General features: G+C 42.4%; 1 protein-coding gene across 1 annotated transcript in view; it reads left to right on the forward strand.

Annotated features, from left to right (window-relative positions):
* Window positions 1-25,359, forward strand: part of PTDSS1 (phosphatidylserine synthase 1) — a 72,657-nt gene that overhangs the window by 27,773 nt on the left and 19,525 nt on the right. The window contains exons 5-9 of the mRNA XM_055286839.2: window positions 5,583-5,741; window positions 10,158-10,309; window positions 14,530-14,671; window positions 16,942-17,054; window positions 20,039-20,104. Of these exons, the coding sequence (XP_055142814.1) occupies window positions 5,583-5,741; window positions 10,158-10,309; window positions 14,530-14,671; window positions 16,942-17,054; window positions 20,039-20,104 (632 nt within the window). The remainder of the gene's footprint in view (window positions 1-5,582; window positions 5,742-10,157; window positions 10,310-14,529; window positions 14,672-16,941; window positions 17,055-20,038; window positions 20,105-25,359) is intronic.

The raw sequence follows: 25,359 nt of genomic DNA on the forward strand, positions 1-25,359 counted from the left end.
ATCACACTATTTTATACTATAATATGTTCTTTTCCAGTGTTTTTTAATCCCAACATTTGGTACAGGTTAATTCTTTTCTGAAAAGGAGAACAGGAATTTGGGCCATAGATGGGTTTGCTTTGGCAAACAAGAAGTAACACAAAGGGACTTCATAGAAGGTCCAAGAAATAATCATTCCCCCATAGTGACATTGGTCAAATCCTTCTTAGAGTGGTATTTAAAGATTGTTATCTATAAATTTTTTAAGGGATATGCCTAAAGCAAAAATAAGAATGCCAGAAATTACTTATCAGTCTCGGGGGAGAAAGTCTGTTTTGGAATTTTTTTACTCTAAGGGAGAGAATGACGGAGGTTGACTTCTTAGCCTATGATGATGATGATAATGCAGATGACGGTTATGAGGATAATGGCAGTTATTTATTATGAATGGTCTATGTCAGACACTGTGCAGGGCACTTTATATTCTACATAAGCCTTGTGCATGCATGCTAGATGTTCACATCACCATTTTACAGAGAAGATGGAAGTTTAAAATGCAGTATCTCACCGAAAACACAAGCCGATGGATCTCTCTGGCATCAAAACCTGTACTTTTCATTTGGAGTGTGCTTTTAGTATATAGTTATAAAAATAAGTGCTTTGATGCTCACAGGAGCCTAAGGAAATAGAAATTGGGAGAAAGATACCCCAAGTGTAATATTTTCCCAAACATCTTTCTTGCATTTTTGAGCAAAAGTGGTCACATTGCAAAGTAAACTGACTTGCAGGTGGATGTGCTTGTGTGCCTCTGTTGATCCAGTTCTCACAGCCAGTAGGAGAAGATTGAATCGAATAATAATGCTCCTGACACCTGGCTTTCTTAAGAATTTGACATCACAGGGACATCCAGATGTCAAAGTTACAACCCCCAAGTAGCTGAACCTGGCTTTTAAACTGTAGTTTTCAAGTATTGGCTAAATCTTTCTTGCCAAAGTAAAGCACGAGGCTGTGTTCAGCCTATAGAGTTCTAACTGGTGCTAAAACAGCCCATCTTCTCCATCTGTAATCCCATCCGTTTATACTTCTTTAAAGTTGTCTTTTGCAATTCTGAGGACCTATTCATTAGTGGTTCCTTTATGCAAGACAGGTCTATAATTCCTGGCTTCCCAGAGTCCCTACTCTCTCCACTCCTTCATGCTCTACCCATTCCTAATCTTGATAGACCATGGTCCATGCCTGGTATCATACATTGAGACTCAAACTTCATTTTCCCTTAGAATTAATATTATAAATTAATATTATAAAATGTTATATAATATAAATATTATAAATATTCATAAATATATAATATAAATATTCACAAAATATTATATATTATAAATATACACATTTATAAAATGTTATAAATCCCTTAGAATTAATATTATAATATTATAAATATTATAAATTGGATCACTGAAATCCCATTAGAGGCAGTTTTTTGTGTAATTGAAAAGTTGCTGCATTTTAAAATATTGATTCTATTCAAAAATATGCCTTTAAGCTTCAGACAAGTTTGTAGACTGGGTTGTCTTGAAGCAGCAGTCTTTGGCTAATTAATGCTGACCCAGCTTTTCTTCTGCATAAGACACCATCCCATGCTAGTGGGAGTGGGGGAGAAGGTGGGCATGCTCCCTGTCCTCTTGGAGCTTAGAGTCTACCAGAAGGCAAATTAAACAAATAATTGTTGGCTATTGAATCCTAAGACAATTTCAACAGCTTTTTAGAATTTTATTGTGAAAAATTTTAAACCTATGCAACAGTAGAGAGAATCTATAACCTCATGTACCCATCACCCAGTGTCAGTATTATTGACACAGGCCCAAACTTGTTTCACCTTTTCATCCCACATCCTGGATTATTTTGAAACAGTTCTCAGAAATTAAACCTAAAATAGATGGGCTTTTCTTTTCTTTTTTTTTTTTTTAGCATAACCACTGAACAGTGAACAGTACACAGTGAGTGTTCACATTTCTGCAGTCGCTTCGTAAATGTTCTGTACAGTTGATTTATTCAAAATAGGATCCAGACAAGGTTTACACATTGCATTTGATGTGTCTTTTAAATCTCTTTTCATCTGTAATTCCCCTCATCATGTCCTGAAAGTTTATTTGTCAAAGAAACCACATTGCTTATTCTATAGGGTTTTTCACATCTGGATTTTGCAGCTGCATTTGCAGTATCATCATTTAACGTGTTCTTTTTGTCCCCCTATATCTTCTATAAAGTAGAACTCAGGTGTAGGGGCTGGATGAGATTCTAGATTCCAGATCAGTTTTTATAGTGGGACTGCTTCATAGCTGGTGCTGCGTATCACACTAGGAGGCACACAGTGTCTGGTGGTCTCGCTTTTTATAATGTTAAGATTGGTCATGGCTTTGCGAGGTCAACATCAATTTTAAGATGCACCATCAATTATAGGTATGACTTTTTGGAGGAGAAAAAAAGAAACCTCGGGCTGGGCATGGTGGCTCATGCCTGTAATCACAGCACTTTGGGAGGCCATGGTGGGCGGATCACGAGGTCAGGAGTTTGAGACCAGCCTGGTGTTTGAGACCATGTTTGAGACCAACATGGTGAAACCCTGTCTCTACTAAAAATACAAAAATTAGCTGGGCATGGTGGCACGCACCTGTAATCCCAGCTACTCGGGAGGCTGAGAAAGGAGAATCATTTGAACCCAGGAGGCGGAGGTTGCAGTGAGCCGAGATGGTACCACTGTGCTCCAGCCTAGGCAACAGGGTGAGACGCTGTCTCAAAAAAAAAAGAGAAACCTTATCTTTAAAGTGCTATACATTGTAATAATATATTGAAATAGTCACCCTAATTCTCAAAACAATACAGTGTGAAAAAGGCATGTCATAGATTCAAGGAAGCACGACCATTACAAAGGGCACAGTCTGTGTAGAGGCCCTGATTGGGGGTGTGGGGAGCTGGGACCAGTCTGGTGCGGAAGGAGTGTAGGGATCACGAGGCAGAGGGCCCTGCCTGAGGCTAGGAGGCTGCCAGGGCTGAGCCAGCTGGGACGAGGAGTTTGGGTGTTATTCTAAGTGTATGAAAAGGCTATGGAAGGTTTATAAGCAGAGGAGCTTCATGACCTGTGTTGATGTTTTAGGAGGTCAATCAATAATACCTCCATTTCTAGTTGAGTTTGGAAACAGAAACAAGAGTTCAAAATCTCAGCTGATTTCTTCCTGTAAAAGCTCAGTGGAGCAGATTGCTTTAGACCTCGGCTGAATTAAGCAAGCCTGTCCTCCCCTAGCCCATTAGACAACCACAAGCTGCTTCTACAAAGCAGGGCCTGACCCACAAAAATTGCTGCATGGTTAGGGGAGCTGATGAGAACCTGTGCTGTCTGTAGGCAGATAATTTCCAAAGAGGACCCAAAAGAGGTTGGATCTCTTTCTTCCAAAGTCAGCAACTGCCCCAGAGAGGAGTGAAAAGATAGTTGGGCTGGAGACCTAGCGTGTGTAGTAGTGGAGATCCTTCTACATTGGGACGGGCATGCTACCCAACCCATTTCTCCCCACCCTCCTGCCCCAGACACCCTTACACACATGCATGCACATTCCATGATCTGATTATGATTTTCAAGATCTCTCTGTAGTCTTAAGCTGGATGTGAATACCCAGGTGCTTATTGTAGCATCATCTATACTTTATTATATGCCTGACACATTCCACAGTTTTTGAAAGCTATTATTACGGAAGTCTAAGCAAGAAATAATAGTGGCAGTGAGATGCATAAAAGAACAACCTGGGGAGGTAAAGTGAATAGGACTTAGTATTTGGTTAGGTGTCCAGCAAGCGAGGCAGAGGGTAAGGCCGCCAAAATCAGCCTAGGACCAGTTGGGAGGTCAGCAGAATCTGTCTTTACCCATCTTTTGCTCACAGGCATACACCTGTCCACTTGACCCCCTTTCCAGGCTTCAGCTCTACACTGACTTCAGTTAAAGCCTGTTCCTCCTGGTTCCCAGGGTTCTGCCTGCATGCAGCTCTCTGGCTACTTTAAACTGCAGTGCCCTGTGGCCCTTCCAGGACAAGGACCTCAGGTCTTATGAAGGGGATAATTGGCAAATCTGTTCATTACTAACTATACTGCAAATAGATGGATTGGTCTTTATGATTTTTAAAATGCCTTCCCACATGTCAAAGCATAGAAATACTTAACAGAGTATAAAGTCCTCCAGAGTTATCTGCAAGCTGTGATTACTTTAAGAGTAGGCTTCTAAAAACAGATCTTACCCCTTCCTTATCTAACTCTACACAGTGTATTCCAGAGTAAAGAAGAGGGTGGGGTGGTTGAGACATTTGAGGTTGACGGGACGTGGCCCTGCTCCTTAACCTAATATACAACCTGCTTCAGCCTAAGGGGATTTCCCTCTGTCAGCCTGCAATTTTGTGTGACAAGAACGTGCTGTTCCAGAGTCCGGGAAGAGACTTTTCATCTTATTGCAGGGCAGTTTGTTTTTTTTAAAGCCTTATCTTGACTTACCCGTATTGAATTTTATCCTCTTTTCTCCGGATTTCCCATTTACACAGCATAATCTCACATCATACTGCTTCTCAAAAAATAGAATTCTTAAAAATGTTTGTTCAGCTTTGCAAGTTGAAATGCATTTTATCTGAGAAGGAAATCTGATGTGTGGTGGGTTTCATAAGAGACAGGGAAGCTCTTTTGCTCTCAGAAAGTATCATTTCTGGAATTTAAAACTGTTAGAGTTTATAGGAATTTTTTTCAGCTGGCTGATAATAGGGGGTGAATATTTGCCAACTCTTACTACTGCCCGTCAAATTAATTTTGGGAAGAAAGGATTTGAAATGTAGAGATTCCTGATAAATGTTATATTATCATATTGTCATGCAGTCACATGATAAGATATTAAATTACTTAGAAATATGTATAGTCAAAAACAAAGATATTAGAAATGGAACCAAAATTCTTAAAAGCTTTGTAATTTTTAATATTTAAATTATGTAGTATCTGATATATTTTTGGGGAGGGGAGTTCTCTTTTCTTTTAATTACCGAAGTTGGGTGCTTTTCTTCTTTTTTCTAGCATAACTATTTAAGGCTTTACATTTTCCTCTAAAGTTCAATTTTTACATGGTGTATTTTCATTATCATTATGAGACATTAAAAAATTTCTATTATGATTTCTTCTTTAATCCATGATATTTAGAAATGTGTGTTTAAATTTCCAAATCTATTGGGAATCTTTTATTTGTGCTTTAGTTACTGGCTTTAATATCATTGCCCTGTGGTCCGATGACATGATCTATGTGATACCACTTCTTTAGGATATGTTGAGCCTTTGTAAAATTATTTTGCTTCTCATTTTAATGCAGCTTTTGCAATTCAGAGCAAAGCAGTTTTGATTTATAAACTCAAATACTTGTCTATTTTCCCTCAAGACCCTTAAGTTATTACAACTTTCTCATTTTTTACTGAGCAGGACTTATTAGTTGTCAAGTTCATATCTGTTCTCTTCATTTACCGGCAGAATCCTGGAAGCAAGTTGATTTCTAGAGTTCCACTAATTATTCTCTTTTTTATTTTAAATAGGAGTATGCTGTGAACTGCCATGTGATCACCTGGGAGAGGATTATCAGCCACTTTGATATATTTGCATTTGGACATTTCTGGGGCTGGGCCATGAAGGCCTTGCTGATCCGTAGTTACGGTCTCTGCTGGACAATCAGTATTACTTGGGAGCTGACTGAGGTAAGAAGGAGGGCATTGGGGGTTCCCCAGACTGTGCCGTGTGTGTAGTTTATATATAGGAAAAAGTATGTCAGTTAACAGTCAGTTAATCCATTCTCCAGCCCCTGTGGTACAAAACAGTATTTAAACCATCCCATAAGAATATTTTATACTTCTGTTTAAAAAAAAGCAAATATAAAAAAAACCTCCTTGTTAACTTAATAAAGTGTACCTCTGTCCTGCAAGTCTTAAAGAGAAACAAATGAAATAAAGCTAAAGAATGAAGTTAAAATTCCAAGTAAGACAAATAAATGGGAATGAGGAGATCTGCTTAGAATTCAATAGATCAGTTGACCTACTAACTAGCTTCCAGTTTGAGATAATAGAATTGTGTGTTCAAGTACTATAAGAGCATCCAGGGTATTTGGTAGCTGCAAAATGGATTCCAAATGTTAGCTCTAATATGTCACTAATCAAAAGTTTGTTGCGTTTACTTAATAAAAGAGTTATAGTCTTGAAAAACTATTAGCAAAATGAAACTTTGGGAACTAACTCATTATTGTTCTATTATTATTAATCATTCCCAGTGAACAGAATTTGGCCACATGCACAGTGTACTTCTCCATGCTCATCATCATCCTGACCCTAACTTAGAGACATGTGCCAACTAGATGTGGCTTCCATTAATGTGCCTCTCACTGTTCTGGAGGCCAGAAGTCCAAGATCAAAGTGTCGGCAGGACTGGTTGCCCCTGGGGCCTTTCAGAGCATTTTTTCCAGGCTCCTTCTCTATCTTTGTGGTTTGCTGGCAGTCGTGGTCCCTGGGCTTGTTGATGCATGACCCCTTCCTAGTCACGTGGCATTCTCCCTGTGCGTGTCTGAGCCTTCATGGTGTTCTTTTTTTTTTTTGAGATGGAGTTTCACTCTGTTGCCCAGACTGGAGTGCAGTGGCACGATCTCGGCTCACTGCAACCTCTGCCTCCCAGGTTCAAGTGACTCTCCTGCCTCAGCCTCCAGAGTAGCTGGAACTACAGGCATGTGCCACCACATCCAGCTAATTTTTAGTATTTTCAGTAGAGACAGGGTTTCACCATGTTAGCCAGGATGGTCTCAATCTCCTGTCCTTGTGATCTGCCCACCTCAGCCTCCCAAAGTGCTGGGATTACAGGCGTGAGCCACTGTGCCCAGCCCCATGTGTTCTTTTTCATAAGGACACAAGAGCATTCCCTTTTATAAGGACACAAGTCATATTGGATTAGCAGCTCACTGTACTGCCTATGACCTCATCTTAACAAAGTACCTCTCCAATGACTCTATCTCCAAATAAGCTCAAATTCTGAGGTATTGGAGGTTAGGGCTTCAGCATAGGAGTTTTGAGAGGACACAATTCAACCGATCCATAATAGTGCCCAGCACTTTACATATGCCTTCTAAGTCCTCACAACAAACCAGGAAAGGCAGTGCATACAGGTTCCCACTGTACAGATGGGGGAGCCGGAGCGCACAGCCTTGCTTCCTTAGGTGAGCTAGGATTGGATTCCAGATGTGAAGCCCACGTTCCTGCCCTTATACCATATTCCACCTCTGAATTCCAAGTGTCTTTGGAACCCGGCTGCTGCATAGGCTTGTGTCAGGCACCTGGCCCTTGTCGGCCTTGCTTGCTTCCCCCTTGCACTGCAGACTGGGCATCTGCTGTACCTTCTTTCCCTGCCTCCCAAGTGCCTGTGGTCACCAGGCCCTATAGAGTTCTGTAGAGTCTTCTAAGCACCCAGTCGTCCACTGACGTCTCTTCAGACCTCCGCTCCCACTTGTCTCTAATCCATGGTCATCTCCGTCAGAATTGCTTGTCTCTTCACTATTTATTGCCAAATGATCCTCTTTAGACCCCACCAGACCAAGGCTCTTTCCTACTCAGAGCTCTTTAGTGTTTGTCCATTACTCTGTTTTTTTTTGAGATGGAGTCTTGCTTTGTCACCCAGGCTGGAATGCAGTGGTGCAATCTTGGCTCACTGCAACCTCCACCTCCTGGGCTCAAGCGATTCTCTTGCCTCAGCCTCCCAAGTAGCTGAGATTACAGGCATGTGCCACCATACCCAGCTAACTTTTTATTTTTAGTAGAGATGGGGCTTCGCCATGTTGGCCAGGCTGGTCTCTAACTCCTGACCTCAGGTGATCCACCTGCCTCAGCCTCCCAAAGTGCTGGGATTACAGGCGTGAACCACCGTTCCAGGCCTCCTTTACTCTTAAAATAGAATCCAAACTTCCAACCCTGCCTATGAGGCTCCAGGTTCACCGGCCCCTGCCTGCAGCCTCAGCCTCATCATGCCTCATTTTTGCCCTTGGTGCTGCAGCCGCCTCTGCTGTCTTCCCCACCACAGAGTCCTCCCCGCTGCTCTTCCCTGTCTTCTCGCCCTTCACCTGCTAACAAGCCGTCTCCAGAGCTCAGCTCTGGAAGGCTTTCCCTGCCCCTCCAGTAACTGTGCTCCATCTTCATACAGCTGGAAATGGAACACCTCGCCACTCTCCTTTGAAATGCTCCTCACATGTTAGACACTCGATAAGTGTCTCTTCTGCTAATCCTTGTGCCTCAAGAGGGCAGGGCCCATGCCTGTGTATTCAGACCCAAGGACTTTGCCTTATACATGGCAGATGCTCCACAAATCTGTAGTGAATGAAGGAATGCAGCCCCCTCCTCCTTGGGCTTGGGTCTATCGGGGGCCCATCTCACCCTCAGAACCTGGTACCTTCCAGGAAAGTTCCTTAGGCTGGAGGATGTCCTCCACATCCCACTTTCTCTTGCATAGTTTTCTTTCAGCAAGTATGTGCCATTGACTTCTGCTGAAGTTTCTCTCCCTTCCCTCTCTAAGGGCAAGAGTTAAGGCTCCATCTCGTGGCTTGGAACCTGGGAATACACTTCAAGGGTAGTACCAGGCCCCCGGGGTTAAGAATGCAGCCACAAGCCATCGCAGCAGCTACTCTGTAGCTTCTTGACAGCAGGTTCATTAAGAACAAAAAATTCCTCATATTTATAATTTGTTTATAGCTTACAAAATGCTTTCATGAATACTGTTTTATCTTTGCAGTATTTATTATATTACTTCAAAGGTTTATAATTATAGGCTTGTCTCTTTCCAGAGAACTCCCAGGCATTGTCTTAGTAATTTCACCTTCTTACATTGGGCCTTCACACGGCAGGGCATGCTGTTCTGAGCACAGCGGATATGCCCTTTGTTTTGGACAAATTGATTTCCAGAGAACTTCTGCTCCACCCTTGATCTTACTGTTTCCCCTTCCTGGAATGCCCGCATCTTCATCTCCATCTCATGAAATCAGTCATTCTTGTCCTTAAAGGTCCCCCTCCAATATGTCTTTCTTGCAGAAGCCCTCTCCAGGAAAGTTCCAGAGGCCAAAGGAACCTTCAGCCTCAGTCAGAATGAATGTCTTGTTCCACCATACTCCATTTATGTCACCATTTCAACACTTTCCTCCGTCTTCCATATTTTGTGGTTCTGGTTATCTGGATAAACATCTGATCCCAGCACTTTGGGAGGCCGAGGCAGGTGGATCATGAGGTCAGGAGTTCGAGACCACCCTGGCCAACATGGTGAAACTCCGGCTCAACTGAAAATACAAAAATTAGCTGGGCATGGTGGTGTGTGCCTATAATCCCAGCTACTTGGGAGGCTGAGGCAGGAGAATTGCTTGAACCCGGGAGGCAGAGGTTGCAGTGAGCCGAGATCGCACCACTGCACTCCAGCCTGGGCAACAGAGCAAGACTCTGTCTCAGAAAAAAAAAAAAAATACAACATCTAACACCTGTCCTTGAAATCAAGACCCTTGACTTCCGTTTCTGTCACCACCTTGCACATCATGGGCACTTAATAAAAGATTGTCATTATTGTGAATCAGTTGGTGTGAGATTTCCTATTAAGCTGTCGTGCTTCCTACATCGTGTCATCAAGAGCTAACTGTTCTTTTACAACTTACTCACTGTTTTACCTAAATATCTAGGGGATATTTTTGAAATGCACAATTTGAATTCTCAAGCTGCTAATTTTGAGAATTATGACAATGCTTTGTTGTCAGGGTTGGAAACTTTTCTCCTTTTCCCCTCCCAGATCCTTGTCATGTTGTCATTAGCCAAGGTAATTAATTGGTAGTATTTTTCAAGAGAGACCATCCTTTCTTTAAAAGCCCTGTGTCAAAAAGAGAAGAGCTGTTTGGATATGTGCTGTTTGTTTGCAAGCCATCTGCAATATAAAAAAACAAGAAACAGATTGCAGAACCTGTTACTGTTGGTTATTTTCTATACATTAGGAAAAAATGAAATGTCAACAACTTCTTCTAAAATAATGTATTGTTAAAAAGGAAATCCATCTATCTGCATGGTACCCGAGTTTTGTTTATTTTTCCAACCATGGGCTCTTGTGTTTCTCAGCTCTTCTTCATGCATCTCCTCCCCAATTTTGCCGAGTGCTGGTGGGATCAAGTCATTCTGGACATCCTGTTGTGCAATGGCGGTGGCATTTGGCTGGGCATGGTCGTTTGCCGGTTTTTAGAGATGAGGACTTACCACTGGGCAAGCTTCAAGTGAGTTGCCTTTTTTTTGGATTTTAGTCACAGTTTTTCATGATATATATTTAATTGTTTTGGTAGGAATCCATTTTAGTATGGTCTTTGATGATAAGGAATAAATTCCATGTTAATAACTGAAACTCATAAATGATTATAAACCTGATTTCAAGCATTTGTCCAGAAAATGCTCAATCATTTATGATTTTCTCTTTGTCACCCTATGTATTCAGGGGGTCCTAACACCATCCTCCTAATTCAAAAGATTTCTCAAATCCACCCCCTCTTTTTTATCCCGACTGCCTCAGCCTTCATTCAGACTCCCATCCCTGGATCATTCATCTCTGTTTCCAGGTTAAGTCCTCCAGTCCTTCCCACACCATTGCTTGAGTGATCTTTTTAAGAACATCAGATTCATCATGTCATTCCCCTGTGATGGCTTCTCATGGTCTTTGGTCATGGTCAATACATCCATTGCCCCAGTAGGGAGATCCTTTCTCTACACCCTCCCAGGCAACCGAGAGTCTGTTTGTGCACACACTCCCCTCTCCTCACCTGAGATTTGGCCTGTGTACCCATAGGCCAGCCTGATAATCCTTTTCTTTGTTGACTCAGCTCACTTGCCACCCAGGAAGTTCTCTGACTGGTTTTAAGTTGCATGCCCCACTATGCTTCCAGTAGAGGACAGTCATACCGCCGGCATTGCTTTATCCTGCTTTGTTAAACTTGCTTCTCATTTTGCAGCACGAATCATGCCATTGATAAGGAAGAATAATGGTACTGATAATGAAAGTTGTGGTTGCTTCAATTGTGTTTAAAACTTTGTTTTCTGTATAACAAAATAGCATTTTCCCACATCATTAAATATTCTTCTAAAACATGATTTTAAAGGGCTTCTTTGTACTTCAACATATGGATAAACCATGTAGTATTTAACCAGTTCCATTTTATGGTCCTTTAGTTGTTTCAAAGTTTTTGCTTTCATAAAGAAGACTGGAGTGATCATTCTTGGACATATATCTTGGTGTGCATCACCTTTTTTTTGGTAAATAAATTCTTAGAGTGTACCAATTTATAATCTCATCTATAATATATATGTATATCTATTTCACTATTTCCTTGAACTGCATTTTTAAACCTTTGTCAAATTTATCACGCATAAAATTGCGTGATACTGGATTTCTATCAATTTCTATTGGATTTACCCTCTTTTATTTGTGCTTTCTACAGATTAAGCTTATTAACACTTTGCCATAAATATGACTTTATTTTCCACTTTGTCACCCCCTTTTTTTTGTTTGTTTTTTTTGAGATGGAGTCTCGCTCTGTCACCCAGGCTGTAGTGCAGTGGTGCAATCTCGGCTCACTGCAGCCTCCGCCTCCCGGGTTCAAGCAATTCTCCTGCCTCAGCCTCTCAAGTAGCTGGGACTTCAGGTGCATGCCTCCACGCGTGGCTAATTTTTGTTTTTAGTAGAGATGGGGTTTCACCATGTTGGCCAGGCTGGTCTCGAACTCCTGACCTCAGGTGATCACCCGCCTTGGCATCTCAAAGTGTTGGGATTACAGGCGTGAGCCACTGCGCCCAGCCCATCATCCCCTTTTAAACTAGTTTGTAGTGGATTTTTTTATTTAAACATCAAAAATACTGTTAATCTTTTTGTTTAGGTAAATATTAACCAGTATTTTCTTCTAGTTCTTTTTTTTTTTTTTTTTTTTTTTTTTGAGATGGGAGTTTCACTCTTGTTGCCCAGGCTGGAATGCAATGGCACGATCTCGGCTCACTGCAACCACCACCTCCCAGGTTCAAGCGATTTTCCTCCCTCAGCCTCCCGAGTAGCTGGGATTAGCCACCACGCCCGGCTAATTTTTTTGAGTGTTTTAGGAGAAACGGGGTTTCTCTATGTTGGTCAGGCTGGTCTCGAACTTCTGACCTCAGGTGATCCGCCCCCCTCAGCCTCCCAAAGTTCTGGGATTACAGGCGTGAGCACCGTGCCCAGCCTTTCTTCTAGTTCTTTATTGGTTTTACTTGTTTTAAGTATTTAATCTGTCTCAAATTTATTTTGGTATATGATGTGAGGAGGAGATTTCACAATGTTTTTGCCATTGGTTAACCAGTTTTCCCCATCCCTTTTATTACTAAACCTTTCTTTGGTCACTGACTTGCAAGGACACTTTTTAATATATTTAATTTTAATTCTAATTTTTATGTATTTGTTTTTTTGAGACAGAGTCATGCTCTGTCACCCAGGCTGGAGTGCAATGGTACAATCTCAACTCACTGCAACCTCCACTTCCCGGGTTTAAGCAGTTCTCCTGCGTCAGCCTCCCAAGTGCCTGTAATCCCCAGGTGGGATTACAGGCATGCACCACCACACTCGGCTAATTTTTGTATTGTTAGTAGAGACAGGGTTTCTCCATGTTGGCCAGGCTAGTCTCGAACTCCCAACCTCAGGTGATCTGCCTTACGCGGCCTCCCAAAGTGCTGGGATTACAGGTATGAGCCACCATGCCCAGCCACTTTTTAATATATTTAAGGCCACATTTAACCTAATAAAAATAGTAGCCATGCTTCAAGTATTGCTCCAAGCAAGCTTCACAAGCAGTATCTCATTTGAGCCTTGAGTCAGTCCTGAGGGTAGACACTGTTATTCTCTTCATTTTAGGAATGATGTGATACTGAGGCTTAGGTTTAGTAATTTGCCTAAGGACACACAGCTAGCAAGCAGCTGAGTCGGAATTTGCACCAGGATGTCTGCTTTCCTTGTTGTTGTTGTTGTTGTTGTTGTTGTTGTTTTTGAGACAGAGTCTCACTCTGTCGCCTAGGCTGGAGTGCAGTGGCACAATCTCGGCTCACTGCAACCTCTGTCTCCCAGGTTCAAGTGATTCTCCTGCCTCAGCCTCCCAAATAGCTGGGACTGCAGGCACCCGCCACCACACCTGGCTAATTTTTGTATTTTTAGTAGAGACAGGGTTTCACCATGTTGGCCAGGCTGGTCTCAAACTCCTGACCTTAAGTGATGTGCCAGCCTCAGCCTCCCAAAGTGCTGGGATTAGAGGCGTGAGCCACTGTGCCTGGCCTCAGGATGTTTGCTTTCTTGAACACTGCTACAATATACTTCCTTGTTTTCTTATGTTTGTTCTTGAAATTTGACTTCAGAATCATTTTGTCAAGTTCTCACGGCATAAGCCCAACTAATAAACAACAACAAAAAATCCTATTGGTGGTTTTTTAAAGTAATATTAAATGTATAAATGAATACAGATTAAGTTGAATTAACCTCTTTGCTGTATTAAATATTCTGATTCTTGATCACACTGTATCTCTCTTTATTCCCATTTTCTTCTCAGTCTTTCTATGCACTTTGCTATTTTTACAGTACAAGTCTTTTATAGTTCTTGTTTATTTTTGGATAGTCTCTATTTTTTGCTGCCAGTGTGCCGCAGATCTTCTTGCTGTGATGTTTTCTCAGTACGAGTTTGTTGGTGGATAGGTGGGTGGATGAAGGAACAGCCCTGGTTTCCTATCACTCTCCCTGCTCCCACCAACTAGAACAGAAGGCCTGACTGGTTGGTGCTTGTGCCTCCAAGCACTTAGCACAATGTTGGAGACGTAAAAGTTCATGATATAAATATTTGTGGAATTAAAGACTCTTTACCAGTTATTAAATAGTATTTATTATACCTTGGGTTTTGGCTCTCCTGGACTAGTACAGGAAGGGCTGGAGTCTACACCCACTCCTCATGCTGAGTGTGCCAGCCACTTGCTGTCTCTGGGCCTTAATGTCCGCATTTGTAAACTGTGGGACTGTTTAGTTCTTTCATGGGTGTGTGAAACTTTTAATTGAGTGATTTCAAGGATTCAAATGAAGAAAGGTTAAATATCACTGTTCATCAACCCAAAATGTTTACTGCTCTGGGGAAGACATAGGGTAAAGAAGTGATGTGGGTGATGCAAGAATATGGAGGGTGTGCAGTTTTACATGGGAGACAAGAAGTGGGTGAGAACAGTCTCCTTGCTGCCCTGTTCCTGTCATCAATGAGATTCCCCATTGAGTGTGCTTCTGTCACCTGCTTTACCTGTATAGAGAGACTTTTGAGACACAATTCAAATAAAAAGCAGTCTCTTTGTCCTGAGCATTTATTATAAAAATCATCAGCACACAGGATTTTTTTCTTGTGCTTTGTTTTTCCCCCTGCCTTATCTCTGGATTTTCACTGGAGCCATTCTCTTCTTACAGGGACATTCATACCACCACTGGGAAGATCAAGAGAGCTGTACTGCAGTTCACTCCTGCTAGCTGGACCTATGTTCGATGGTTTGACCCCAAATCTTCTTTTCAGAGAGTAGCTGGAGTGTACCTTTTCATGATCATCTGGCAGGTATTTTTTCAGATGCCCAGAAGTTGGGAGGAAAACAAAAACTAAAATAAAAACTTTTTAGGAATTTAGAGTTAACGTTGGTTTACATTGCTTTTCAGCTCCATACTTCACAAGATATAATATTCTGCAGCTGGCATGTAGGATAATTAAGCAAAGTGATATTATGCCTAAGGTCTTGCCTCATTGTGAAGACAGTTTTAAAATATGAATCTTTGAATTACAAATTAGAAACAGATTAGATTCCGTGAAATAATTTGTGTCTAGCATCCATCATCCAATGAGTTAGGCATTGGATTGCTTTTTAGAATGATCATTTTCAAGACCAAAGAAACAAATGAGAAGTCTTTTCTTACATTCCTAATTCAGTGTTTATTGGTTAAAATTGTTCCTCAGCTGTTACCAGTTTGGGTAATCTGTAGGGTGCTAAATGAGTGCCGGGGAATTGGAGCCTTTTGCTGAGTCCTCCAGAGTGTTGTCCTCCGTGAAGAGAAGCTACATTTCCAAGTGGCCCACTTCACGACGGAAGTGATTCCAACAGCCCAGGGTCTTGGCAAAAGATTATCAAGCATCTGTGTTTCTGAGAGACAGCAATTTTTTCTGATGCTCCTGGCCCCAGGTTGTTTCACAACTTTTGGAAAGTAGCCAAGAGATCTTTCAGAAAGTAGCCTGAAGAGGATCTTTCAGAATCATCAGAAATTATGTTTTGGACACATAAACACAAAATACTCCCAATATAAGGAAAAAATTAGCAGATGTCCCTTTTAGGACAGACGATCTTCCTTGTTCACACAGAGACAATGCCCATCTCAATAAATGAAGTTTATGCATACAGAAGTGTATGTGAATAGTTAAGTAAGTAATCACAATGGTTTGGAGAGGTCAGTATCTTTAAAAACAGGACCGTAGATGGATTGGGATTAAGCTTTGCCTTATCAGGCCCAATGTCATGGAAAGCAGAAGCTTTCTTTTATTACAAGGAGGAATGATTGGATGTGGCAAGGAGAGTAGTATAGTGCCGTTAGGGTGGAACCACCTGGTGGTATGCGATGGAGCACACTGTTCCCATGAGTGTGAGCACTGCGCTGGGATCAGCTTTCCATATGTGATATTAATTAGAAGACTATTTTTTATTTTGTGTCCTTGAAGTCAGTGCTATGGGAAAACAACATGCATTTTGTGGAATTGTAATGAACCTGCCAGTTCATGTACTGTGTTCTCTTAGCACAGTGACCGTTCCATAATCTCCATCCCTTGCTTGCTACCTGGAGCTGGGCTCCAGGCAGAGAGCAGCCACGTCCCAGCCACAAGATATTTTGTGCTACTCATCATGATGAACTGCATGAGGATGCTAACCTCAGGGAAAAGTACTACTGCTTCCAGCTGAAACTTGGACCAACCCTTCACACCCACTTTTAAGGACTGCCTTTGGTAGAGGGTCTGCTGTGTCCCAGGCGTGTGCTGCATAAGTCCATCGTCATCTCTCAGATGTGTCTCCAGCTTCTTTTTTTGCTTTTTTTTGAGACGGAGTTTTACTCTTGTCACCCAAGTTGGAGTGCAATGGCGCGATCTCAGCCCACTGCAACCTGCAACCTCTGCCTTCCAGGTTCAAGCAATTCTCCTGTCTCAGCCTCCTGAGTAGCTAGGATTATAGGCGCCCACCACCACGCCTGGCTAATGTTTGTATTTTTAGTAGAGATGAGATTTCACCATGTTGGCCAGGCTGGTCTCAAACAACTTACCTCAGGTGATCTGCCCGCCTCAGGCTCCCAAAGTGCTGGGGTTACAGGCATGAGCCACCGTGCGTGGCCTCTAGCCTCTTTTGATTGTTAAAGAGCTTACTTATCTACATTTGGAATTCTGTTAGACCTGGCCTGATTTCTGTAAGGCAGCATAGGTGTTCTGTGGCACAGGTTTGTTTTCATGACTTCTGTATGCTCAAAGCATTTCTCTCCTGACTATCCCAGTGGATCACATGTGTGAGCTGAGTAACAATCATTCAAACCAGGAAACATGACAAATAGCTGATATCCTGTGCCCCTATGTGCCCATCCACCACCCCTGCCACCTCTCCCTATGCCTCTAGTTGCTCCCTGCCCATAATGTACTGGCTGTTAACTAGTTTGAATAGCAATCCTTGGAAGACCACATCTATTCTCTGAAAATGCTTTGAACATACCAATTATTTCTAATTGTAGAATGTCTATTTAAGGAATAGAGGATTTTGAATTAGCATGAGGTACCAGGTTGACTAATTTCTCCGTCTTTTTCAGCTGACTGAGTTGAATACCTTCTTCTTGAAGCATATCTTTGTGTTCCAAGCCAGTCATCCATTAAGTTGGGGTAGAATTCTCTTTATTGGTGGCATCACGGCTCCCACAGTGAGGTAATTCTGCACAAGCCGGACTGTCATATGAGAACATTAACTTGCTTTAGATTGTCCTGTTTAGCATAAGGAAAGTCACATAAACTAGCAGATTTTCCATGAAAATGCCATCGTAAAGAATTATACATCCAGAATATGAAGAAAATGTTTTGTTCTCAGATGTCAGTAACATTAACCAGACATTTAAAAAGAGAGGCACTTGATCAACACCACACCAATAGTACTATCCATTGTTATCAGATTCCTTTACAGTCTTGGACTGCTGATCTTTTTTTCTCCTATAACATCATATTAGAAAAAAACAACAGCATAGTGATGCTGAGTTTTTTAAAAATGAGATTACTGGAAAAATGCACACTTTTTATGGTAGAACTGAAGTCATAAATGACATTATTTTTTGAATGAGACTTTTAGCTTTTTCAGACCCAATTAATTTAATTTCCTTTTAAAAAGGCGCTTCCTGTAGTCCTCTAGGACAACTGAGATAAGCTTGGGTGTTCCCGCCATTATTCCCCTGGATTAATGTGGGGCCCTAGAGGTGAGGATTATTCAGACACCATCCCTCAAGTAGACTGGGCCCAGTGCAGTTCAAAGCAAGCATTTTCCTTTGTTTCATTTTTCCTATTTAGAAATGGCATTTGAGTTTTATAACTAATACGGAATACTGGCATTAATGAGTAGCAACACCAAAGATCTGCCAAAGCTACAAATATAATTTAAGCAGTTAAAAGAGTTAGCTTTTCAGAAGCTGTAAGATTGTTTATTTCATTATTTTTAATGTGCTTGCAAACCCCATAAGCAGTGGGCCTCACTTGCCAAGGACGGTAGATCTACACCTTGGTCAAACAGACCTTCCAGCCAGCACCTCTTCATGTCATCATTCATTATTACAAAACAAAAAACAAAAAAAAACCTCCAGATTCTGGATTCAACAAACCAAGTAAGACATGTCCAAGTCCTGAGGAGTTAAGCCTAACGTTCCCATCTGTTCTTTTTGTTATGACCAAAATGGAAAAGAAGAGTGAGTGAGCCAGCAGCCCTTTGAAACTTCATAGATTAGTGGTCTGTTGCAGTCATTATCTCATAAATCCTGTTTTTTCTTAATGGTTTAGAGTCCCCATTTAAAATGTAATTTAATTTGAGACTTTACAATTTTTTTCAGGAAAGATTCACTGCAGCTCTTTCATAAAATTAAGAGCAATCAATAAAGTCAGTAAGAATGGAAAGAATTTTCTTCTTAGAACAAAATAGCAAATCATATGTGATTTATCATGAAATTTCAGTATTAAACATTCCAAAATAAAAACTAGACACTAAAAATCCAATGTTTTGAACTTTTGAGAGATCCTCAAAATTTTACAATGCCCTGTGGATTTCTCCACAACTCTCTTTGTTTAAAAAATCAGACACTTCCTGTGCCCTTACACTGTTTGAGGCAGTTCCCATGTAAGGAGGTTCTTTGACAAGTTACTCCAAAAGATGGATATGCTGCTAATGGATTTTTAACACAGCCACCCCATTTAGCAAATGTTAGGTCCCAAGAGGAGAGAGAGTTTAGAGGCTTCAGTGTAAATCATAACATCTCCAGCTTCTTCCTTTTTTATTAGACTTTCACACGAATCTGCTTTGAGAAGATACTTGAGTGAACGTGCTTTTAATCTGATACTATAAAGTACAATATAAGGAAATGGGTCCAGTTAGAGGGTAAAGTAGCTGAAATGATCAAGACATTTTAGGTCATGACAATATGAAGTTAGAGGAAAAGCTACATTCTTTAGAATTCTTCACTCTGGTCTTTGGGGTGAGGAGACAGTAGTTTATGGATGAGCGTCAGGTATCCGTGAATCCTCTGAACTTTAATGCAAAGTGTTATGCCTTTCTTTCATCAAATCCTCAAAGAGTCAGTGACCCCAAAAAGATGATGAGTTCCTGGTTCAGATGCTACTGCTGAAGGGGTAGATTGAGTTTCAGGGGTACTTACAAGACTCCAAGCCATGCTGTACCACACAGAAGCCACTCACCACATGTGGCTATTGAGCACTAGGGATGTGGTCAGTCCACAATGAAATGTGCCATGCACGGAAACTGCACACCAGACTTTGAAGAGTTGGGGCCAAAACAGAATATAAAATACCTCATTATAATGTTTTAATATATTTGTTTAAATATTAGTTTAACATATTAATAAAATGGATTTTATATGTTCCTTTTTACTTTTTTTAACATGTCTACTGGAAAATTTAAAATTGCATTTATGGCTTGCATTATATTTCTACCGGTTGGTGCTGTTCTGAGCCTTTCAACACCATGTCATTGCCTGTTTTTTTCTGAACTTGTCAGTAACATTCCAAGTCATTGACATTCAATGGCAATGAGATATAGCTGGGGTCCCATTCCAGTTTCTGAAAGCCAAAAATCTGTATATTTTTTGCCTGGTTACAATCAGCAACCATTGTTCTGGAGAGAGCCAGAGGAGACAACCAATGGACAGTGCTGCTCACTCTCTGGAGTCACCTCCACGGAGCTAGACATGGAAACACCCACCTGGGGTTGCTTTGCAGCGCTGTGGAAGTCTTACCACTGAATCCAGACTGCCTTTGCCAATAATCTGGCTCTTTTTCGTGTTTTTTTTTTTTTTTTTTTTTAAGGCTAGTCAAGTGAAGCAGTGGGAGTGGAAAAGGAACAAAGAAATCTGTGAATGGTTGTGATCAGTTAGTTGTAAACACCCCGGCACTCAGACCAGTCAAGAATCTGGCTCTTAAATGATGCTCCCCTCCCTCCAGCCTAACCCAAACGCTGAATCTCTTACAGGAATGTTTTAACAGGGACTGGCTTTCTCTTCTCTTGAACAGAACTAGACCAGGCAGCCTGACATGGGACAAGGAGGGACGTTTTTTACATTCACTCTGTCAAAGTGATTTAATTATGTCCTGACTTGCTGGTCTTCCAGCAGCTCTCAATGAATTCCAATTTTGTTCTTTCAGACAGTACTACGCTTACCTCACCGACACACAGTGCAAGCGCGTAGGTACACAGTGCTGGGTGTTTGGGTGAGTAATCTGTTATTGTGGAGATTTAAAAACCACTTAAGCCCTAAATTTCTTTGGGTATTTCTTGACCCTGTGTTAAGAGCCTTTCAGTATAATTTTTCTATGAAGGCAGGTGGACAAGATTTTATCATATCTATATCTATATATAGATATATCTTTTCATCTTTAATATTTCCTTTTCTGATTTAAGTTAAGAATAGTTACTTGGCAAATTATAAAACAAGAGTATAGAAATGGCTCTCTTATTTTGGCTGGGCGCAGTGGCTCACACCTGTAATCCTATCACTTTGGGAGCCCAAGGTGGGCGGATCACTTGAGTCCAGGAATTCGAGACTAGCCTGGTCAACATGGCGAAACCCTGTCTCTACTAAAAGTACAAAAATTAGCTGGTTGAGGCTGAGGCAAGAGAATCGCTTGAACTGGGGAGACTGAGGTTTCAGTGAGCCAAGATCGTGCCACTGCACTGCACTCCAGCCTGGGCGATAGAGTGAGACTCCATGTCAAAAAAACAAACAAACAAAAAGAAATGGATCTCTCTCTTTATTTTTTTTGAGATGGAGTCTCACTCTGTCCCAGGCTGGAGTGCAGTGGCATGATTTCGGTTCACTGCAACCTCTACCTTCTGGGCTCAAGTGATTCTCCTGCCTCAGCCTCCCGAGTAGCTGGGATTACAGGTGCACACCACCACACCCTACTAATTTTTGTATTTTTAGTAGAGACGGGGTTTCATCATGTTGGTCAGGATGGTTTCTAACTCCTGACCTCATGATCTGACCCCCTTGGCCTCCCAAAGTGCTGGGATTACAGGCATGAGCCACTGTGCCCGGCCTTGGCTCTCTTTTTTTTTTTTTTTTTAAATTAGGAAATCAGATGGTATTTCCCATAGACAACTCTGAGACTTTGTTTTATGAAATACATTAGAGAGAAAATGGATTGGTTGCATTCCTTCTGGATGTATCTTGACTTTGGAATGCCATCCTGTTATGGGCTGACCCACACCCCATATTATTGTCACATCAAAAGGGCCCCTTGGAACAGCTGCTTGCTATATACTGAAGTATAATTTTATTGTTCCAAAGAGAACTAACATACAGCAGCATGGTCACAATGGTCTTGTTATAGATTCAAATGCTATATCTTTTTTTTTTTTCTTTTTGAGACGGAGTGCTCTGTCGCCAGGCTGGAGTACAGTGGCGTGATCTCGGCTCACTGCAACTTCCGCCTCCCGGGTTCAAGCGATTCTCCTGCCTCAGCCTCCCAAGTAGCTGGGACTACAGGCGTGTGCCACCACACCCAGCTAATTTTTGTATTTTTAGTAGAGATGGGGTTTCACCATGTTGGCCAAGATGGTCTCGATCTCTTGAACCTCGTGATCCACCCACCTTCTGCCTCCCTTGGAGGCAGAGGGATCCACCACACCTTACAGGTGTGAGCCACCGCGCCCAGCCTCAATTTAATTTATTATTTAACTGATGAGAAAGAGACCTTAGGTTATCTAGTTTAACCTCTTGCTGTTAAATGTGCGACCGTCTTGAATATCTCAGGTAAGTTGTTTTTCTACTTAACATCAGCAACAATTTACCATCCCATTTAGTGACTGAAGTTCCAGAGACATCCAGCAAATCTGTACATGAAGTTCAATCCCCAAGGTGGCTTAGCTTCAAGACCTAATCAAGGTTCTAAATGGAGTGTGAGAGTATAAAGAAAAATTGAGGAAAACCCATTATAGAGAAGAAATTACTTTTCACAGATTTGTAAACAGTACATTCTTCCAATTAAAAAGTAATACATGCACAATGATAAAAATTCAGAAAGGGATCTAGAAGGAACTAAAGATCACCCAAAGAAGTTGACCATTTAGAGATAATTGTTGTTAATATATTAATGTCATTCCTTTCCATTTTTCTATGTATGTATGTATGTGTTTCCAGCTGTCATCTAGATTCTGAAGGGTGACATAGTTTTAAAGGCTAAAAATGTTGATACTCAGGTTAGATTTAGGCAGGTTCCTCCCGACCCCTAGAAGACTAAGGGCCATTGTCATTTGTTTCTCATAAGTTCTATGGTGTAAGCTGATTTTCTTACCCAAAGTGGTTGCAGCTTAAAGAGTAATAAAATGGATTTGGTTTCCTTTGTTCATGATATCGCAGGAGGGAGAATTCACACATCTCCCAGATTTCTGACAGAGCAGAGGCGGCGCTCCCGCTTCATGTGTGAGGGCCCTGTGTACTGGAAGAAGGGATGTGGGTCCCTCCTTCTAAAGGATTGTCCAAGGAAGAAATGGTCTTTCCTGCATTTGAGCTCTTCTCTCCCACTCACACATTCTTTCCACGTGCATTTTGCTTTCATATTTAAAAGTCCTTAGCAAGGTCCTATTATTCTGCTGTGGAGTGGACTTTTTTCCACAGAATTGTATCGATTTACGTGTTGAGGAAAATAAGTGGGTCAGAGAGAGAGGTCGCGTCATGACAAAGTTTCTTTCTAATTGGACAGCCATGAAACACCATCCCCACAGTGGGAGAAACGGCAAAGGTAAACTCCACCGTGGCGGCTCGCGCCTGTAATCAGCAGTCCAGGAGGCTGAGGTGGGAGGATCGCTTGAGGCCAGGAGTTTGAGACTAGCCTGGGTAACATAGCGAGACATTGTCTCCACGAAAAGTTAAGTTAGCCAGGCATGAGGGCACACGCCTGTAGTCTGCTACTGTGGAGGCTGAGGCAGGAGGATCACTTGAACCCAGGATGTCAAGGAGGTCAAGCCTGCATTGAGCTATTATTGTGCCTCTGCACTCCCACCCACATGACAGAGCAAGACCCTGTCTCTCTTTTTAAAAAAAAAAAAAAAGTAAAAAAGTAAACAATGCCAAAGAGTGGTAAACACTGCCCCAGAAAGTTGTGCCTTGTTTGAAAGAGATTAAAATATAGTGAAATGCAAAGGAGAGATCACTGGGCTTAGTGTGCTTTACTGAGAATTGAGAACTCCCGGAACAGTGTGATGCCGAGATTGAAGAATCTTGTGAGAACCAGTGAGCTATGCTGAAAAATAATAAAGCCCTCCTCATAAATCACACCCAGTGGATCCTCCTGTGTGCGTGAACAGCCGTGAGAGCTGCCCCCTGCACAGTCCACTGCCAGCCAGGGAAGGTGAAACAGGAGCCACAGCCTCCTGCTCTCCTGACCCCGGAGGCCACCCACTTCTTTCCTCTGCCCCAGCTCTACCTCCCCACCATTTTGTCATTATTTCCTCTCCTATCAAAACAGAAAACACTGAAGTATATGGTTTCCTTTAATCACTAGTAGCTGCTTTATAGCTTTCTTTTCACTAATTTTGGAATGATCTCAGACTTTGGTAAGGTGGAGAAATGAGAGGGAGCAGTGCCCTAAATAGTGACTGTTGCCTTTTGGGAGGTGGAAGGGGGAAGGCAAAGGTCAAATAGGATAACCCGCCTGGGGTTCTTTCCCAGCACTCTACCCTTTTTCTCCTGAAGAGGGTACTTTCTCTTCTATAAAGATGGTATCCTCAAAATGTTTTTATGAATTACTTGCTGTTGTAGCTAAATACATGTCATCCCTAACAGTTGTGCCATAGACTGAGCTTTTAAACCTTTTATACGAAAGGTGTTGCACTCAGCAGAGACAGGGCACCATCCAGCAAGGGAATGGGATCCCTAGCAGGGAGAAAGCAGCTGCGTGAAAAGGTCAGCCCTTTCTCTATTTAGATGTCACATGATGTTCCTTCAGCTCGGTGGGAGTTTTGGGGCCAGACTGATGTGAACAAATTCTCCAGGTGTGGGGTTTATGTCATCTTTGTCTTTTCCCCACTCCACCCCGATTAGAATTGAGCTTCTCTGCCTCAGAAAGACAGTATTGGCCCAGTTTAAATAGAAGCAGCGTTTTATCGCCTGGTCCTGGGAGGAAGGTGGCCAAGCGTTGGCTGAACAGCAGTGCACAGCTGCTTTTCCTCTTCCTGGGAGTGCATGGGGTGGGCCCTCATGTGAGAGTGAGCCTACCCTTCCTGAGGGCCCAGGACTGCATCCTGCCTCCCAGAGGCAGCCAGAGCTGCTCTTCACCCGACCAGTTTCCTCGCGGCCTGTTATCCCACCTCTGCTAATATGTCCATCACAATAAGTTCCCACCTCTGCTGCTCTCCAAGGTCAGCTCCAAACCAGCCAGTCCTTTCCTCATCCTCTTCTTGGATCTTCTGCACAGTATCTGCCTTCTTGAAACTGTCCTCTTCCCTCTGCAATATCTGTCCTGTATTTCCTCTCACTTTTCTGTTTTCAGTTCCCTTTGCCGGCTTCCCATTCTACCCCTCTCTCCTCCTTACAATTTCTCATAATTGTGCTTTTGTTCTATTGTTCTTCCAGGCCCATAGTTCAGGCTTTCTTTCTTTTTAAATTTTATTTCTTTTGAGACAGGGTCTTGCTGTGTTGCCCAGGCTGGAGTTGAGTGGCAGTGATCACAGCTCACTGCAGCCTTGACCTCCCAGGCTCAAGCAGTCCTCCCATGTCAGCCTCCTAAGTAGCTGGGACTATAGGCACGCACCACAGTGTCCAGCTAATTATATTTTAGTTTTTGTAGAGACAGGGTTTCACCATGTTGCCCAGGCTGGTCTTGAACTCCTGGACTCAAGCAGTCCTCCCACCTTGACCTCTCAAAGTGATGGGATTACAGGCATTGGCCACGGCACCCAGCCTAGACTGTCTGTCTTAAGGGTAGATGCAACTATGAGCATGAGCTTCCTTCTAGGGAGAGGGTGCAAACACAGGGGAAGGGGAACAGATGTTGGGAGGGGGGTCCCTTCCCAGCACAAGGGAGTCACTGCTGTCCTGCTCGTATAGCTTTATAGCCAGTTCCCCTTCTCCTCGTGACTGTGTCTGTTCATCCTCCCTTTATCTTGCCACACCCCACCCCCTGCACTCAAGTGCACCTCCATTGACATCTCAGAAGCTCTGACAGTAGTTACATTTGAGACGGAGTCTCACTCTGTCGCCCAGGCTGGAGTGCAGTGGCGCCATCTCGGCTCATTGCAAGCTCCGCCTCCCGGGTTCATGCCATTCTCCTGCCTCAGCCTCCCGAGTAGCTGGGACTACAGGTGCCTGTCACCTCGCCCGGCTAATTTTTTGTATTTTTAGTAGAGACGGGGTTTCACCATGTTAGCCAGGATGGTCTCGATCTCCTGACCTCGTGATCTGCCCACCTCAGCTTCCCAAACTGCTGGGATTACAGGCGTGAGCCACCACACCCAGCCTACAAAG

This window comes from Symphalangus syndactylus, chromosome 7, assembly GCF_028878055.3.
Source record: "Symphalangus syndactylus isolate Jambi chromosome 7, NHGRI_mSymSyn1-v2.1_pri, whole genome shotgun sequence".
Taxonomy (NCBI): domain Eukaryota; kingdom Metazoa; phylum Chordata; class Mammalia; order Primates; family Hylobatidae; genus Symphalangus; species Symphalangus syndactylus.